Source organism: Haliotis asinina, chromosome 1, assembly GCF_037392515.1.
Source record: "Haliotis asinina isolate JCU_RB_2024 chromosome 1, JCU_Hal_asi_v2, whole genome shotgun sequence".
NCBI lineage: Eukaryota > Metazoa > Mollusca > Gastropoda > Lepetellida > Haliotidae > Haliotis > Haliotis asinina.
Genome location: NC_090280.1, coordinates 27,769,891 through 27,787,924, shown reverse-complemented (window position 1 = coordinate 27,787,924; position 18,034 = coordinate 27,769,891). Strand labels below are relative to the sequence as shown.

The window sequence follows — 18,034 nt, the reverse complement described above, 5'->3', positions numbered from 1 at the left end:
ATTGATACTCTTCTCATGCCTGTGTGTGACGAGCGTGCGGCCACTCACTTTTTCTCTTGTTGACATCGTATTCAAATTTGCTTTCTAACAGACCTTGTGTACCTTGTAGACACACTTGCTGTAGGCAAACAGATTAACGACCTGCCCGTTGTTATGTTTTGAATTAATAGCACATGTTTTCATGTGAACGTTGGACGTTTTCCCGGAAGAGATCAGCGTTGCTTTATTCTTGTTTTCTCAGAGGTTCGCCACACCACGTGGTAATTGTGTTTACATCCCACCCTGTACGGAACATATCTGTAGACGGTTGATCACACTTATATATCTAATTTCACATTGGATGCTCCTCAGAGAAAACAGCGAACACAATTTAAAAACAATTAACCGCCGTGTTTGAAACTCTATCGTCCGCTTTATGACTGACACGAAAATCCCACACCAGGAAATATTACTATTGATGGCCCGGCCCATGAACCAGCGTATTGTAAACAAACACGTGCGGTCCAGCGATGGCCATCTGGACGAGCAGTAATCAGTTGTCCAGGCCGAGAAGTGACCAGCTCACAGTGGTCGGAGCCTAAGGAAATCGATAGGTCGGAAGTGGAGTACAAACAACTGCGAGAAACCTCGGACTCAGTCGTGGGAGCGGACTCGCGTGGTGGATCAACAGTTGACAACACCGCGGTCACGCAGGCGAGACGAGAGTGCGCTAGCGACAATCGGGTGTTGTGATCACAGGTTGAAAGAAGGGAAGAGAATGACTCCGTATGCAGTGACGAAGATTTGGCATTTAACAGAATGAATATGTAAACTTTGGACCGTCCTTCCTAAAGGAGTTTCATGATATTACCTCATGGCTGTGCGTCAAAGTACGGTATGTATCGAAGAAAAAAATGAACATGGCAACTTTCTTTTAACAGATCTTGGACTTTTCTTGTTTATTTTCACGGGATTATAAAATGTTTTTTAGATATTGCCACCATTCGCAATATGATGTTCTAACAACTGGAAACGCAGGTTTACTTCTGTGTGGTTTTTAACCCCGGAAGCAAACGACCCCTGTATGGCAGAACACAAGAGGACTAAAGCACTTTGTACACAGGGTACTTGAGAAATACCCCAAGCGTTTTATTGGCGTTGGATGAGCAGAATTCCCACGAAGTGCCTTGACAGGGTGTAAACACTGCTTCCTTTCAAGCGGAAAACGTACTTAGCCTAATGTGAAGTGAGACCATAGTCAGTAGTCACTGTATACGAATGAGATTCGCCACAATGACAGGTGTGTTAATGCATGTAGTCTTAAACGACGCATACAAGAGATACATAGACTTTGCAAAAGCAAGGCAGCATTGTGTATGCGTCCATAAATATCTCTCAGTGAAGCGACCGAGAGATAACATAATATCAACTCACGGATATTAAATATTAGACATGAAATCGTTAAATTTTGACATTTCGAAATAGATTATGGCCTTCGCTCACAATGTACCTGAAGAGAAATTGATCAAGTTGTTGCGCTGACATTGTTTGATTGTGGAACATTGAAGCTTGGAAAAGACCCAGAGGAGCATCAGGTTACTTTCACCGTGGAATGTCAGGACGGTTGAAAGTGGCGTTTACAGGGAGAGTGTGTTTCCTAATTGGATTATACCTGTGTTTACCTGTGTGGGGATCCCTGACCGTTACCCCAGTGTTCGTGGGTTCAGGTGAAACCCAGTTAAGTTGAACCTGGTGACTATCGGCGTGAAGCGGCGGCCCTCGTGAAATCTGTCGCCTTATGATTGATGTGAAATTGACTACATATGCTGTCATGAAACAGGCGCCCGCTTCTGTAAGCTCATTAGCAACATTCATACAAATGCTGGTGTTCATATATTCAAAATATTGAACACAGCATGTGCAGATAAGTAAAACTATTCGTTTTGTCCCTGAGATAAATATGGCAGTTTTTAATGAATCCTGAATTTAAAGTTCAGCATTTCAGTTTCTACAAGGAAAGTATTATCTACAAACACACAGCATGTATGTATGAGATTCGCGTATGCTGAGTCAGGGCCGGACGAACCACAGCTGCCCAAACGCCAGGTAAAGTTGACTCTGGAAGATAACACACATTCCACAGGAGAATTCTTCACAAGGTGCGTTTTTTCTGTGCCGTTTTATTATTGAACTTCTGTGACCACAAGGCAGTCCCAAGAAGAGAGAACACCTCGGGACTGAAAGTAGGAATCTGTCCTGATCAGTTTATAGGTTCCGCTTGAGCAGTTTGGCCAAATATGTCGCTATGTAATTATTACATGTGACCTTAATCACGACTGCTTTGGATGAATGTGTGTGTGACGGGAAATCATTCAGTGGTACTTATTTGATATTTACTTGTGAATAGATTTCACTGAACCGACAGAAAAATGAAAGGGTGATTATCCAGTCTCTTGGAATTGCGACGATGACTCTGTTGTAAGAGATACCAGGGTCCGATATCACTTCACTAAAGTGTTTGAACAGGATATTATACCTCATACAAAATCATGATATCGCAGAACGACACAAAGGTGCTGATGTTCTATTCGACAAGGCGGGTTCTGTGAAAACCTCAGCCGTGTGAAAAGCCGTTATCTGCCAGGATGATATCAGGGCAAAGGAAATCGCCACTTATTGTACCCCACACGGAGAAATTCCTAAGACTGGGGAGAAACACTCCGACCCCCATCACCACGCCCGTTCCCTCAGACCCCCGTCTGTCTCCACGGGTGATGGTCGACGTTGATCTGTCGTTTGTCAGGCCCCAGAACGTGGATACTGCAACCGTTGTGAACCACTACCTCCGGAGTCGAACCCCGACCCCGGCCTCGCTTCTGTCTGATTCAGACACTTCACGGGATGGGGATGGGGCGGTAGCATGGACAGGAAAGGAGTCACACATAAAGCAGGTGAGTGGATTTTATTAATAAATCTTAATACAGGTGTGCCATACTCGTTAATCGGGACGGTTTATGTTTGGTGCGGAAACCTCGCCATATAGAGTACTCTCACACACGCACATGCAAGTATACATGCATTCAGACACGCACAGGAGTGAGTGCATGCATTCAGACACGCACAGGAGTGAGTGCATGCATTCAGACACGCACAGGAGTGAGTGCATGCATTCAGACACGCACAGGAGTGAGTTTAGTTTTATGCTGCACTCCACAATATTCCACCTATATGACGGCGGTCACATGCATAAGTACGTCTACAGTTAGTCATTCGTACGTACACACGGGCATACGTACTTGCTGTCATACGTATAGTTATTCACATTACTGGGCATTTGGGGCGGAGTTAGATGTAGCCGAGTGGTTGGCGCATTGGATAGTGACTCCGATGACAGGGTTCTATTCCCCACATGGGTACAATGTGTGGATTTCTAGTGTACTCCGACGTGATATTTCTGAAATGACGATGAAAGCCTACTTCACTCACATTTGGGAGGACTTCGTTTCCCTGAAAATGATCTTACAGCAAGGGAATGATACTGCCTTCGAGGGTGCCAATAATTTCTGTGTGATATGCAGAAATACGCGGTCTCAAGTACGCTCTTGTACACGCATGCTTACATATGGTTTGCAAAAGCATCCAAGGTATAAATAATAGTCCGAATGATACCCTCTGAAAAATATGATTTGTATTGAAAGGAGGCGAAGTGAGAGGGGAGATTCTGAACACGTGGAAATCTAGACTTGCTTCATTTAGAGCTTTAGTAGGAAGGGATAGGTTGTAGGGAAAATAATGCATGCGACTCCGGGACAGACTTTTGGACGTATAGAACTTCAGGAGCAAGGCCTAGATTTTCGAAGCTCTATCGATAGTGCTAATATATGTTAATGTTAATGTATGGTACTTACGGCTGTCTTAGCGCGAAGAGAGCTTCGAAAATCTAGGCCCAGGACCAGAAATTTCCTGATACAGAAAACGAGACGGAAAAGATTTTCGACGTTGCTATTGATGGGGCTCCCTTCACGAAGCAATCTTTACTAAGGTTAACCTGAACTCACCTTTTTACCACACTAAGGTTACATTAGTGACTTTCGATTACCTTAGTGCTTTTTGAAAGGACACCCTGTTTATTAAGAGACGATTATAAGTTCTAATTGTCATTGATCAGCTGGCTTCTCCTTCAAATGTGATGATAAAAAATGAGTCGTATAGATTTTAGAAGAAAGTAAGGACTGTTGGACGTTTTAAGCCCTAATGACGCCAGGAACTGGTTCTGTGTGTGTGGAGTTGGTGTGGGTGGGATGTGTCTGACGCAGGGGTTACTTCTATGTGGGTAGTTCAGTTCTTGTCCCAGCCCATTAACTCATCATGTGGAGGGGATGTCATGAGACAGACGTGCAGCGACGCCTGGACCGGCTGACACTGGCTGTTGGCTGCATGCCTGTCGTCTTCGTTTGTGTTGATGTGAATACCGTGACATGTTCCCCGGGTGGCGCAGCGGTCACAGCGTCCGGTCGTCACGCTTGGGACCGGGTTTGATCTTACGAGGACAGACAATTGTTTATTTACGTCTCACATCTGTATAACATATTATTAACATATAAACAAAGAACAAAAGTATAAGTTCAGAACCACTCAATATAAGTTACGAGATACAATAGTCCTTTAAAAATCTTAAAACTTACAAGCACAAACAAATGTCGTTAATGTATAAAACTGCTAATAGTTCATGAATATGAAAGACGTTTCCTTCTCTGTAAAATATTAAAAGGCAGATTAGGGCAAAATGATAACAAGTATAACGAATAAACCACAACAAAAGTCTGTCAGCTTTTGTTAAAACATCCGCATCATGTGAATAACAAGATACAGAGTTTCCGCCTGGGGGCAGTTTGTGATATGGAACATATAGGTATCCTGTCTTTATACAGCAGAGAGTGTATGCGACGTAAAATGTCACTCACTCACTCTACGCCTTCGATGCGATGGACTTGAAGCAAGCCATTTCCCGTTTAAGCCCGATTGGTTGCAAAGCGTCATATTTAGTACTGAGGCCTTGTCCAGCCTTACAGCAACAATCATGTACGCCCTAGCGAGGCACTGTCTGAGTAAAACGATAGTGTGGAAAGGTGAAGGTCAAGGAGTTACGTCAAATTCGGAATTCCATCAGCTGTTTGTCACTATCCTGTAGAAGGAGGTCAGACGTCGGGGTAAAAATGTTATCTGTTAAAGACAAAGTGTGGAGTAAGATGTCCTTTGTTTGAATTCGACGTATGGTCGAAGATTGTTATGCCAGTGACAGGGTGGTGGTGGGGTAGCCTAGTGGTTTAAACGTTCACTCTTCACGCCGGAGAGTCGGGTTCGATTCTCTACATGGTACAACGTGTGAAGCCCTTTCTTGATGTCCTATTTCTGGAATATTGCTAAAAGCGGTGTAAAACGGTACCCACTCACACTGTACATGACCAGGGCGTCTACACTGGTGGCACATGGGCCTCTGGTATAAATGAATATCACCTTTGGGGAAATGGTACAAAGAAGGACAGAAACAGTAAAGGGCTTGTCGTTGTGATGTCGTGAAGTCTCGTGAGACATTAAGACCAACGTGAAGTCTCGCCTCAGTGCGCTGACCTTTCTGGTTAAATGTATTCTGTCACCCTCGGGGATTCCGTGTTGGACTCGATCCCACCTCCCACTTATTGGATCGAGTGGTCAGATTCCATTTGTCATCGTATCTCAACTGCGTGAATCAGTACTCATGACGTCAATCACTAGATTTGTACCGACATGTTTTACAGACCGTTGCTACGTAGCTGGTGTGAGAGTTTAGTTTTACGCCGCACAGACAATATTCCAGCTGTATGGCGGCGGTCTGTAAATAATCGAGTGTGGACCAAACAATCCACTGATCATCGTCATGAGCATACGACTGTATGTCAGCCAAGTGAGTGAGCCTGATCAGCCCACATGACTGGAATATCGCCGAGTGCGGCAACAATGAACTTTTGAAATTATTATTTGATTATTTTGAATTTTTAAAAAATCCATTGCAAATTTGAACTGGTTAAAAATGTGTTTTTCACGTTTTTCCTCAACCAACAATAACTGCCCCACACTGAGGTGTGTTTTACCTGCCGACGTTAGCGTTACAGAGGCCGCCCACATTCCCTCTCCCTTAACCAAACTTTGGTGGTGTTTGCATGACATCAAAGGAGTTTCACCTGTGCATTGTTTGTGTCACGCGTGTTTGATCCGGCGCCTCACGTGAGTTAATAAGTTACGCATTGTTATACAGCGTTACCTGACCTTGATTTAGCCATGATTAAGACTCCTGTCTGTGTTCTCCTGGCATTGGCCTTCCTTAATTAGAATCATTGAATACGCCTACTGTGGTGGTTTGTCTGTTACCTCTCTTTGATTCCGTCCACCGGACCCATTCTTTTTGTTTAATCCACTTGGGAATAATGTTTCGTGGGCGTCTATTGTGTGTGGTATTGATTCTTTGCTATTTCTTACAGCCACTTTAATCTGATAAGTAGATATTCTACCCTGATGCTGTGGTTCCATTCAGATCGTTTTCCATTTAAATTTTAGCATTATTTTGAGTTGACAAAAGAATGTTTTCATAAAGTCTTTGTTCACAGTAGCAGACAGTGTATTCACATTTCACGGCGCTCCACAGATTTTCTGTAGACGGAGAAATTAAGTGAACGAATGAGTTTAGTTTTACGCCACCTGTAACACTTTCCAGCAATATCGCAGCGGCGGACACCAAACATGACTAAAAGATATGCAGTGTGCGGTGTTGTAACATACGACAGCTACTTGTCATTTATGTCTGTGTACCATTCGATCGATAATTTTGGTTGGAAATGTGTGTAATATTTCACCTAAATAGTGCACGAATGCATGGCACTGCCACCCCACCCCACCCCACCCCACCCCACCCCACCCCCTGTTCTGGATCAGTCTATGCATAGGTATGTTCAGTACCTAATGTCAAGCTAGAACGGATATCATGTGTAACCTACGTCATTTTATTGTCATTTGAGCAGTGGATGTTATGTCACTTCGTTCTATGGAGTGACGTCATAATGTATGTGACGTCAGAGGAAGGCGTAGTTTCAGGGCTTTGGTTCTGATCAATATTACGACTTTGTTTACAGAAGCTAGCGTGACTGAATAGTCTCTAAATGTGGCGGCCTCTTTGTTGTCGGTGGAAGATATAATCTGCCCCTTCAGATAATCCATCATGACGGGATATAATCTGTCATTAGCCTGTCGAGAACACAGTTCGAGCTGTCGACCACCAAATGATCGCCAGTTAAATGTCACGGATGGTTCAAGCGCATAGAATCCTCATTATCATTTGATCTCATGATCTCTTTTTATTCAAGACCGTCAGCACTGATCCCAACAGCAGCCAAATACACCTTTTACTGTTATATATATATATATATATATATATATATATATATATATATATATATATATGATCACGTGACATGTGAGGTTCACAAGATATCAGCTTTTCTCTCAGATATCACATGACATACACAATTATCGAGGGTAATATATCCCTTTTGTCCCAACAGTCACGTGAGAGAAATTCTCTTCCCACAGTGGTTACTTGTCACATCTTCCTACGTAACCTCAGTTCTAATACGACCCTTTCGTGGTGCGAGTATTCAAGACTCGTGATTGGAGGCAATCAGATTTAGTAGTGCAATCAGCGACCTTGTTTCAAAAGTGATCGTTCGCAAGATCTCGGTAATTTCCGGATGCATCGTGAAAACTAGAACCTCTTCCCGAGCGCGATACTCAAATGTTTCTTCTAGACAGAACTCAGTCATGTCATATTTGTTTCTCCACATTGCTTGCATTTGTCAAGTTGAATCTAAGCCGATGTAACACGTGTTCTGATTGGACAGAAAAGGGGAAATAAATCTTCTGCCATTTTTTGCCGCTAGGGGGTTTATGAAAAACTGCGAAATATGGCCGTATTAGAACAGAGGTTCGTAGGAAGATATGACAAGTAACCTCTGTGGGAAGAGAATGCGTCAGGGAAAGAGACAATTATTTATTAAAGTGCAAGCAGTTATACCAACATACATACAATCTAGACAGATAACTCACCCACAGTATTGCCTACGTTGAACTATGGGACAGTGAAAAATCCATAACACATACACTGTATATCTATAATAAGTATAATTCATACATGAATACACATACAGCTACACACAACACGCATCACATTCTCCACTGTTCCTTTCGCTGAACCTAGCACAAAATTCCTCTCGCTCAAAGGAGTAATCTGATTGGCCGGCTGTTCTTGGCGCTGTGCTCTTCAAACGGACTGAAAACGAAGTTCAGGTGGCAGATGGGACCGCTACATTTCTAATATAAATAGAGATAGAATAGACTTGCTTCATTTATGGCTGAAGCTTGACAGGTAGGACTAACTAGTAGTGAAAGTAATACGGTTCAGGGACTGTGAGATAGACAGGTGTATAGCACTCAGCGGTCTACGGGTGTTGAACTACTTGTATGTATAGCGCAGTGTCAAGGTGTAAGTCGTATAGTACGTTCACCGACACCGGTCTGGAAATAACTCTAAATGCTATTGAACTGTTTGATTAGATCTATATGTGACAGGCGTGTGATGTGTTTTTATTGTGATAATCCTGTATCGAGTGACACATATAATCTTCATATCCAAACAGTCGATGAAAGGTTCACCGAAGACGTCTTGAGTGTTTGATACTGGTGAAATAAGGTTTGGCAGTGGAATATCGTGTACATATTCTGTGTAGTGGAACTTCTGTTTACTGTTGTGGGATATCACTATACTCTTCACTGAAATTGGATATCACTATTTCCCTTCACTGCGGTGGGATATCACTATTTCCCTTCACTGCGGTGGGATATCACTTTTATTTTCGCTGCAGTGGGATGCCACTTTTCTCTTTACTGATGTCAATATCACTTGTATCTTCACTGCAGCGGTATATCATTTATATTTTCACTGCAGTGGTATGTCATTTATTTTTTCACACTGCAGTAGTATATCATTAATATTTTCAACGCAGTGGGATATCACTTCACTTTTCTCTCCAGTGCAGTTGGATATCACCGTTCTCTTTACTGATGTGAAATACTAAACTGTTTTATTTTCACTGCTGTGAAATATTGCTTAACTATTTTCACATTGCGTTTGGATATCATTCATATTTTCAATGTAGTGGGAGATCACTTTTCACAATTCACAATTCCTTAAGTTGGTCGTCCCCGATCAAACCCGCCGCCCTGCTGATATAGGTAGACTGTTAAACAGATTGTGTGGCATACCCCCATGTGAGAAGTGCAATATCCCCACTTTAAAGCACACAGGGTACCCCGATCCTCAAACACGATAAAGTTATCTGTCCCTTTGATCAACTTAATATTAACTAGTACATCCCTACCGTGATGGTGATTCCAGCTTTATTGGTGGGAATATTGACACTGGGGAAAGAAGTGATGGCCAGACAATGATGGCCAGTGTCCAAGGTCACGTGATACTTGACCTCTTGCACGCACACAGATATTGACGACTTCAGGCGGTATTTAGCACCTCGGTGGGCAATCACTGCTATGGCTTCGACGACATTCGGATTTAATTGACCACCTCCGTTACTTCAGACACGGGGGCTTATTGTTTTACTGTATGTACATTCAGATACTGCCGTAGTGAAATCGGCCGTGATAATCTCTGCGCATTGAAATACGCCCTTGTGCCACCGAGTGCTATTGTATATACTTACCTGATTATACCACGGTGATGCAATGGAGTTATCAAGTGTTATGTTTACGTACACTCAGTCAGGGCTTGTCTGGACGCCTGAAATCTATACCCAGGTCACACACTTAACACATAAAGTATAACGCCATTATACAGCGTATTTTTATTTCAAGTTAGAAGGTATGGCAACGTGTTTCTGTGCATTGTAGTCTGGTAGATGCTGAAAAATAACTGATGAAATGTGCTAAATGAGTTGATTGTGTTTACGTTTTTGTGTTGAGTAAATGCTTTTAAAAGTAATAAGTATAATAATAACTGAAATGTCTCCCGTGCATTCCAAGTACACTGTCGTTAGACTCCCCATTGTTCTCAGTGGCCTTGGTCGGGTACCTCCTGATCTCTTGATGCAGTTGAAGAGAGTGGCTGGGTTCTCCACCGGAAGCACAGCCCTTCTGACAATCTGGGTAATGCAGGTGGCTGCAGTGTTGGGGAGACTTCATAATCTCCAGAAAGTTCTCGGTGTGTTCGATTAGGCCTGGGAGAAGTCCCATGTTCTACATGGGTTACGTGTATAGGGGCAAGGGCCCTGAGCTGATGGTGAGCCTTACGAGACTGACTGCCATGATCACCCAAACCCTGTCTTCTGCATTTTCAACTTAATCTGTAAAACATAATATTCACCTGAAAATGTTTGCGAGCCTGACCATCGTTAGTCGCCTCTTATGACAAGCATGTGTAGCCGAAGACCAATTCTAACCCGGATCTTCACGGGTCCTGTCATACTAATACATTTATTCATTAGGGGGTGCGGCATAAAATCCTACTCACTCATTTCGGGAATCAAACGCGCCTCTTATGCGCAACTAACGAACACTTAACTTAAACGGACCCCTACTCCGTCAAACATCACGACGTGGACACAAACACGCAATGGTGATATAATCCACCACGTTGCTGGGACTAGCGTCCTCACAGAATGCCAACAGCACGGAGAGCTTAAACCGCACACTTTGGAGTAAATATTTTCACTGTAGATGTGTCAGTACACTTGAGAAATGTTAAAGATATGTACTAATACCATTAACCGGTTCATTGTCAACTGTTGTCAAACACCTTCGGAAATCCGACAACCGAAGACTAAATTCTTCCACAATGACTAACACAAAATATGCACGTTATCACCCACCTGTCAGTTTATGCCTTTAGGTATCATGGAAGGGGGAGCACTGCGTTCAGGATGAATTTGACGCTTGTATCCAACAACGTTTATCTCCCTTAGCTTTAACGAGTATTAGTATTTTGAAAATTTATTTTAGCTCCGTGACAAATTCAAGTTGAATGTACCATAAGATTAGGGGAGATAAACCTGGTATTATCGGACCTATTGAAGTAGATTCCTAATGCTTGACCTCTTTACATTGGTTCCAAGCATAGACGGAATGTGATGCAATTTATCACCCGGCTGAATGCCGACATTGCTATGTAAGTAATAAGTATATATACCTGGTTAAATATTGATAGTTATATTTAGTCGGGACAATAAGCTGATGTTGGGTTAACGGATACATTTCTACATAAGACGTGTACAGACATATTTGAAAAAAATATTGAACTATTTATATTGTAACCAAAAGCATACTCTGTGACGCACCCTGAATTAAATACACCTGTAACAGCCCATGTACGTTTAGAATATGTCCCAAGTCTAGGTTACTACAGGAACGATAACAATATATATCACTCACTCACTAGATGTTAGACCCAATAGGACTGTGTGCAGAGACTAGGGGGCCTGTATTCTCTTCATGAGTCCCCGAGGTGAAACAAGGAAATCGGGTTGGGTATTTAACGGCGCATGAAGTATATATGTATTTTGAAAACCGTAGGCGTTTCAGGTTAACGAAAATTGACTGCAGCGTCCTAACCGTGTCTCTACCGTGGAGATCCGGGCAAGAATTGTTCTTTAACAACCCATGCATGTCGAAAAAGGCGACTAACGGGATTGGGTGGTCAGACTCGCTGGCTTTGTTGACACGTCATCATATCCCAATCTCCTGGATTGATGTTCATGTTTTTGATCACTGGATTGTTTGATCCAGAGACGATTATTTACAGACCACTGTCACATAGCTGGAATATTGTCGAGCGCAGTGTTTAACAACAGCAACAAAAAAATAAAAAAACAAAAACAAACAAGAACCTCTTCAATGGCGATGTTCGCTACATTGCATTGCAGTGCTGCCAGGAAGAATCTCCAGTTTTCAGTAATCGCGCATGAATGTTGGTTCTTTCAGTTGGATGTGAATTACTGTCACTCAACGAGCTCCAAGGACGCGTATACATAATAGTGATTCTAGTGATTTTGAGTCCCGAGATCTTGCACGCCATCATCGACTGTTCCGAATGACCCCGGAAGTTGCTGCCAACAAATACGGCCACAGAGAAAGGCAAATGTGTGGCAGGTCGATCGCCTTGGCCATGTCATTAATGATATATTTATCCTTGTGCCAATAATTAACCGATACTCACATTGTATTGAAGCTAACTCTTTAATCGATGGCGCGTCAGCTGGGAATACATTCAGGAAAATGATTCTCTGTCGTCGAGAATATTGACGGTACAAGATTATTTCATTTAGAGATTAGCGTTGACATCGTCCAGTTGCAGTCACTGACAATAGCAACATCCTCCGACATTTTTCCGAGACTGTCGAACTGTTTATGTTAGGTCGGTGTGCGAAATAGCCAAACAGCCCAGCCAAACAGTGATCGATAGTGAGAGCACCGATTCCTAGAAGTAACCAAGAAGGGACAGTTGCTCTTCTATATCGCCGAGCGGTAGGGTAGCCAAACTATTGGTTAAAGCGTTCACTGGTCACGCCGGAGACCCAGTTTCGATTCCCCACATGGGCACAGTGTGTGAAGCCCATTTCTAGTGTCGCCCTGCCGTGATAGTGTTGGAATATTGTTAAAAGCGGCGTATACCTGAAAAACTCACGTACTCATTCTCTAATAGCAGCATGTAATCCCAATTTATGTTGGCTGTAATTGTGCCATTAACGTAGGCGCGGCGGTTGGGTACCCGGTAGCCTCGTGATTAAATCGTTCACTCGACACCCTGGAGCCCCCTGATTCGATTCTCCAAATGAAATCAATTCTGGCACCGTGCTATTCCTAGAATACTACTAAATGGTAAAAATCATATAGTAAAGCCGTATTCACTCACTCACTTGACGTACTGTTGTTTCCGGATCAGTACGGATCAGTATACAATCCCCAGTGTAAGGGAAGTAACTTAGTTATTGCCATTGTGTTCATTGTTTCTCTTATCAGCTTAATGTCAAAAATAACCATTACCGTAATTGATATTGATGTTTTCAAGTCAAAATACCACTTTCCTGTATACATTCTATAAACATTCATCCCACAAATATGATACACGTTCTTTACTCCTTAAATGTCAATCATTAAGTTAAACCCGGGATATTCACATGTCACATGGAATTTATAGCTCCTGATTTTAATGGCTTAATTATTTGGAACTTTACCAGTATGGCGATTAGGCTGACCTGTTTTGGTCAAGTCTTAAAATAGGTCCGGCTATCGCGATAATCACTGACCACATTTCAATTTTACCTTTATTTCGAGTTAACGATGGCTTGCCGATCGTTAGCTTTTGAAGTTGGGTAGCCGGTCGTTGTAGACGCTCAAAATAAACAAAGTCTTTTGAGTTGCGGTCATTTTTCCTCTCATTATTTTATGTAAAATTTGAGAAAACCTGTTATTACCGGCAAATTTGCCGTCGGTGATTGTCACGATGAGAACGACCCCGACACAAAGGCTACAAATGGTTTCCTATATGGTCGGCGCGGACAGGCCGGAAGGTCTAAACAACGCACCTGGCGCTGTAGGGGGCGTCCCAAATTGTTTGAAGGTATTTTCTTTTTATTTTGCCTTATCATTTTGTGGAGTGTTAATGAAACGCGATAGTTAAGCGGAATGCTATGTCAGGGCGGATACACATCTAGCATAGGATTATCGGAGCTGTGAGGAATTACGATTCAGTGGACTAATAATGAAGCCCATATTCTTGGAGAAGTCGTAATATGTTAAACCCACTGGGTGGGGAAATGGGTTATTTGCCGTTGTCGTTTTCAAAAAGAGAATGAAAAAGAGCGTGTTAGTTTTTATTTGTTTGCTGTTTAAAGCCACACTCCATTTTACTGATACATGACGGCGATCTGTACACAAACGAGAGTACACCAGACAATCTAGTGACTGACATAGTGATTATTTGAGATGTTAGATTTAAATATTTCTTTGTTTTCAGGGTGACGACAGGTTGGACGTTAATGAAAACAGTGTGTCATGATTTATCAATGCAGAGTGTGAAAACCTGATCATGTGTTTCACCCCAAATATATAAAACAACCCTCACCCCACCCCTCACCCCCCAAAAACAAAACGAAACAAAACCAAAAAAAGAAAACCAAAAAAACAACAAACCAAAACAAATATAAACAGCAACAAATAGTGATAGATATATTAGTTTGGATGTCAGTACTACCTAATGTATGCTCCAGACATTATATTTACCTGGAAGACATGGTTTAATGTCATATTTGTGTGATGTTTGTTTCAATGGCCAAGTGATATATGTGGTATACATCAGTCTTCATCATGCACACCCCAAGGCCAGTGCAATATGAAGAGACAACTAGTGGACGCGTAACACGCACCCTCCTATATTTACACCTACTCCTCGATTGAAGTTGCTACGCGCATCCATCATGGACAACCGTTAATGTCCAAACGGCCATTAATACGATCACCTCTGCCGCCAAAACGCTCGACACCTAAACTTGGCTCTGTCTATAAAAAAGCAATTCTTCCGCTGGATTCTCCGTGACAGAAACAACCAGTCTGGACAGCCCTTATTAAGGATAATTATCGCCTCCTGTTCAAGACACATGACCAGGGTACGGTATATTATCATTTCCCTTAGCTGTATGCTTTGTGTGTACTTACACCCCAGGCGTGTCGTGTATGGTGAATGGGGCACATATGTTCCACTACTCAATGGCAACAAGATTGTTTAAGGTATTTACCAGATGTTGACATTTATTAAAATGTAAATTAGTACTTGTCAAAATTGGAATACAGCTTTAAATGAGTATTTCAGAAAAAGAAAATACTGTTTGTAAGATTTTTTTAAAAATCCTAAACATTTTGTCGACTTTTATGTTTATCCATTAATTTCTTTAATGTATTTTATATAACCTTTTTGTTAATGTCACATCCTCGTCTACTTTGACTTTGCAATTCGGTGTTTGGTTGGGGTAAGTGTCCGAGGTGATTAAGACAGAAAAACCTTGTTAGTTTGGAGACACTTATAGGCCGTAGCTGGTGGAAATTCTAACATAAATAAGTGACGCAGACTGACATCCCGTTGAATTAACTTTTGTAAAAAAAAACCGGTTCCTAAACTATATCCAAAACAAATGCCTAAAGAGGCGCCCAGAACCTTTCCTCACTTCCAGAAATTGTGGAGATCTAGACTTGCCACACATTCTAGACTTGCAGGGGCTGTACTGGGTATATTTGTTTTTGTTTTGCCGTCCCAGTTTTTGACAGACCCGAAAAGGATTGAACAGTTTGACGGTATCCGTAGCATCCGAAAAAAAGAGAATTCGCTATAAACATCCTCTGTGGGCGAATGAGTTTAGTTTTACCCCTTGTTTAGAATTATCACGAGTGTTTTCTAGCGGTGACACAAGAAATCGTCTTCATACGCATGTGGGGACCAAACTCGGGCCTTTGTCGTGACCAGGAACGCTTAACCCGCAAGGCCACCCTATCGCACCATACCCGTAAAGCGACCACTTTAACAATCTGTTTGTCTCTTTGTAAGAAAGCGTCGCATCATGCCTAGCCTGTCTCTCAGAATAAAATAAATATCTGTCAAGAACAAAAAGATCTGGCAAGTCTTGAATGACGGTGATAGGTAGCCTGGTGGTCAACGCGTGTACTCCGCACTCCGAAGACATGGGTTCGATTCCCTAGTTGGAAGCCCATTTTTTGTAGTGTCCCCCGCCGTGATACTGCGGGAATAGTACTAAAAGTTACGTAAAGCTGTACTCAATTACTCAGTTTGAATCAGTTTCACATATTCATGCAGTTAAACCTGCATATACCATCACCACATGTGCAGACAAATGTTGACGGTATATCCAAAGTGAACAGTACATGGACAGTACAATATACAGACATAAGCCAACTTTGCAATGAATACACCAATTAACATATATTTTTGTCATCCTGAATAAGATGACTTTTTTTTAAAGATTTTTTAAAGATCTGGTCGTGTCCAGGTCGTGGTACGGTGAATACATCAACACGGCGTCAGTTGTCTCCGCGACGTGATGTATTGGGACATCACAGCGACGTTTCAATGGCCTGCTATCAATGGCTCGTCACGTGTCATGACGAGACAACAACGTTCCTGGAAGCGTTGAGTGACGGACGTCTTCCGCGGACACATAGCACTACAATTCTTTCACCACGTTGTCAAACGTCAGGGTCGGCCGTCTGACAGATGGAGTCACCGGAAAATGATACGTTCTCCCTATCCTTATAGTGATGCTGTTCAGATCCAAACTGTACATATAACATACACCGAACACTGTGTATTCATAGCTTTCAACCGGGAGAGCTGTGTCATTTTAGAAGTGTTAGAGGGTACACAAAGACCGTGATGTTAACTACAAGTTGTGAGGCTTCAGTTGCTTTGTGACTCTTAGGGTAAGATCGATGTCTTTAGACTAACGCTTAATCCCTGAATAGATATATATATAATTTTGATAGTAGCAAATAAACTCGTTTAACTTGAAAAAGGACCCATAGTGAGTTGGGAGACTCTTGAACCGGAGAAAATCTAGACTTACTTCATTTAGGGTTTCAACATTGCGGGAAGGTGGGAAAATAATGTGGACTGCGAGATATGTACAAATGTAGAGACATCTTGAGACTGATGCCATATGTGTAAAACGTCATACTGAGAGGGGTATGTCAAATGTGTGCAACGTCATCTGGAGACTGATGTCATGTGTGGAACGTCATCTTTAGACTGATGTCGTATGTGAAACATCATGTTGAGTCTGATAACGTGTGAAACGTCATCTAGAGTAAGATGCCAGGTGTGTGAAACGTCATCAATGGCAAGATGTGTGTGAAATGTCATTTAGGGTAAGATGTCTCGTGTGAAACGTCATCGAGGGTAAGATGCCATGAGTGGGAAACGTCATCTAGGGTAAGATGTGTGTGAAAATTTATTTAGGGTAAGATGTCATGTGTGAAACGTCATCTAGGGTAAGATGTGTATGAAACGTCATTTAGGGTAAGATGTCATGTGTGAACCGTCATCGAGGGTAAGATGTGTATGAAACATCATTTAGGGTAAGATGTCATGTGTGAAACGTCATCGAGGGTAAGATGCCATATGTGTGAAAAGCCATTTAGGGGATGATGCCAGAAATGTCACTAGAAATACTACAGTTATGCTTTATGTAATCTACAGTGATGAAAATGGTGGTTACAAATCTCACAACATATTGGTACTTAACATCCAAACATCAAGGCATTATACCCTAGAGGGAGCGAGTGTGTTTAGTTTTACGCCACTTTAACCAATATTCCCGCACTGTTACGATACCAGAAATGGGCTTTACACGTGGCACACGTTGGTCAAAAGATCTCAAATAATTACAATAAAATACAGCAATGAGGACGTTAACGAATAATGAAACCCACAGACTGCATTCTCTTCCCACAGTGGTTACTTGTCACATCTTCCTACAAGTAACCTCTGTGACAGACTAAGGCTAAATGAAATTTGGTAGAGTTTAGATGGGCTGAATCTCTGGTCAACCTTTAGGGATGGTCAAGCGGTGTAGGGTGTTCCAATATAAAGTGTAGAATTACTGGTTGTGGTTCGAATGCCAGAGTTTCCCTGAGATGTTCCCATGTTTATCAGCACCATTGCCAATGGTTTCACCGATAAACGTCAATTCAGTATCAAGGCGACACTCCTTCATATATATATATATATATACATATATATATATATATATATATATATATATATATATATATATATATATATATATATAGCGTCAATACCACTCATTCGCTCACTCGCTCACTCACTCAACCAGAGACAGTGTGCACACTAATGGTCGAAACAGAACAAATGAAGGAAGGAAGTAATAAACAC

General features: G+C 42.1%; 1 protein-coding gene across 3 annotated transcripts in view; it reads left to right on the top strand.

Annotated features, from left to right (window-relative positions):
• Positions 1 to 704: 704 nt before the first annotated feature.
• The window catches only part of LOC137289817 (dixin-like), a 73,133-nt gene continuing 55,803 nt past the window's right edge, over positions 705 to 18,034 (top strand). For 2 of the 3 annotated variants that reach the window (XM_067820880.1, XM_067820879.1), the window contains exon 1: positions 705 to 2,930. In XM_067820880.1, the coding sequence (XP_067676981.1) occupies positions 2,625 to 2,930 (306 nt within the window). In that variant the 5' untranslated portion in view covers positions 705 to 2,624. The remainder of the gene's footprint in view (positions 2,931 to 18,034) is intronic. The other variant, XM_067820878.1, reaches the window with a different exon arrangement.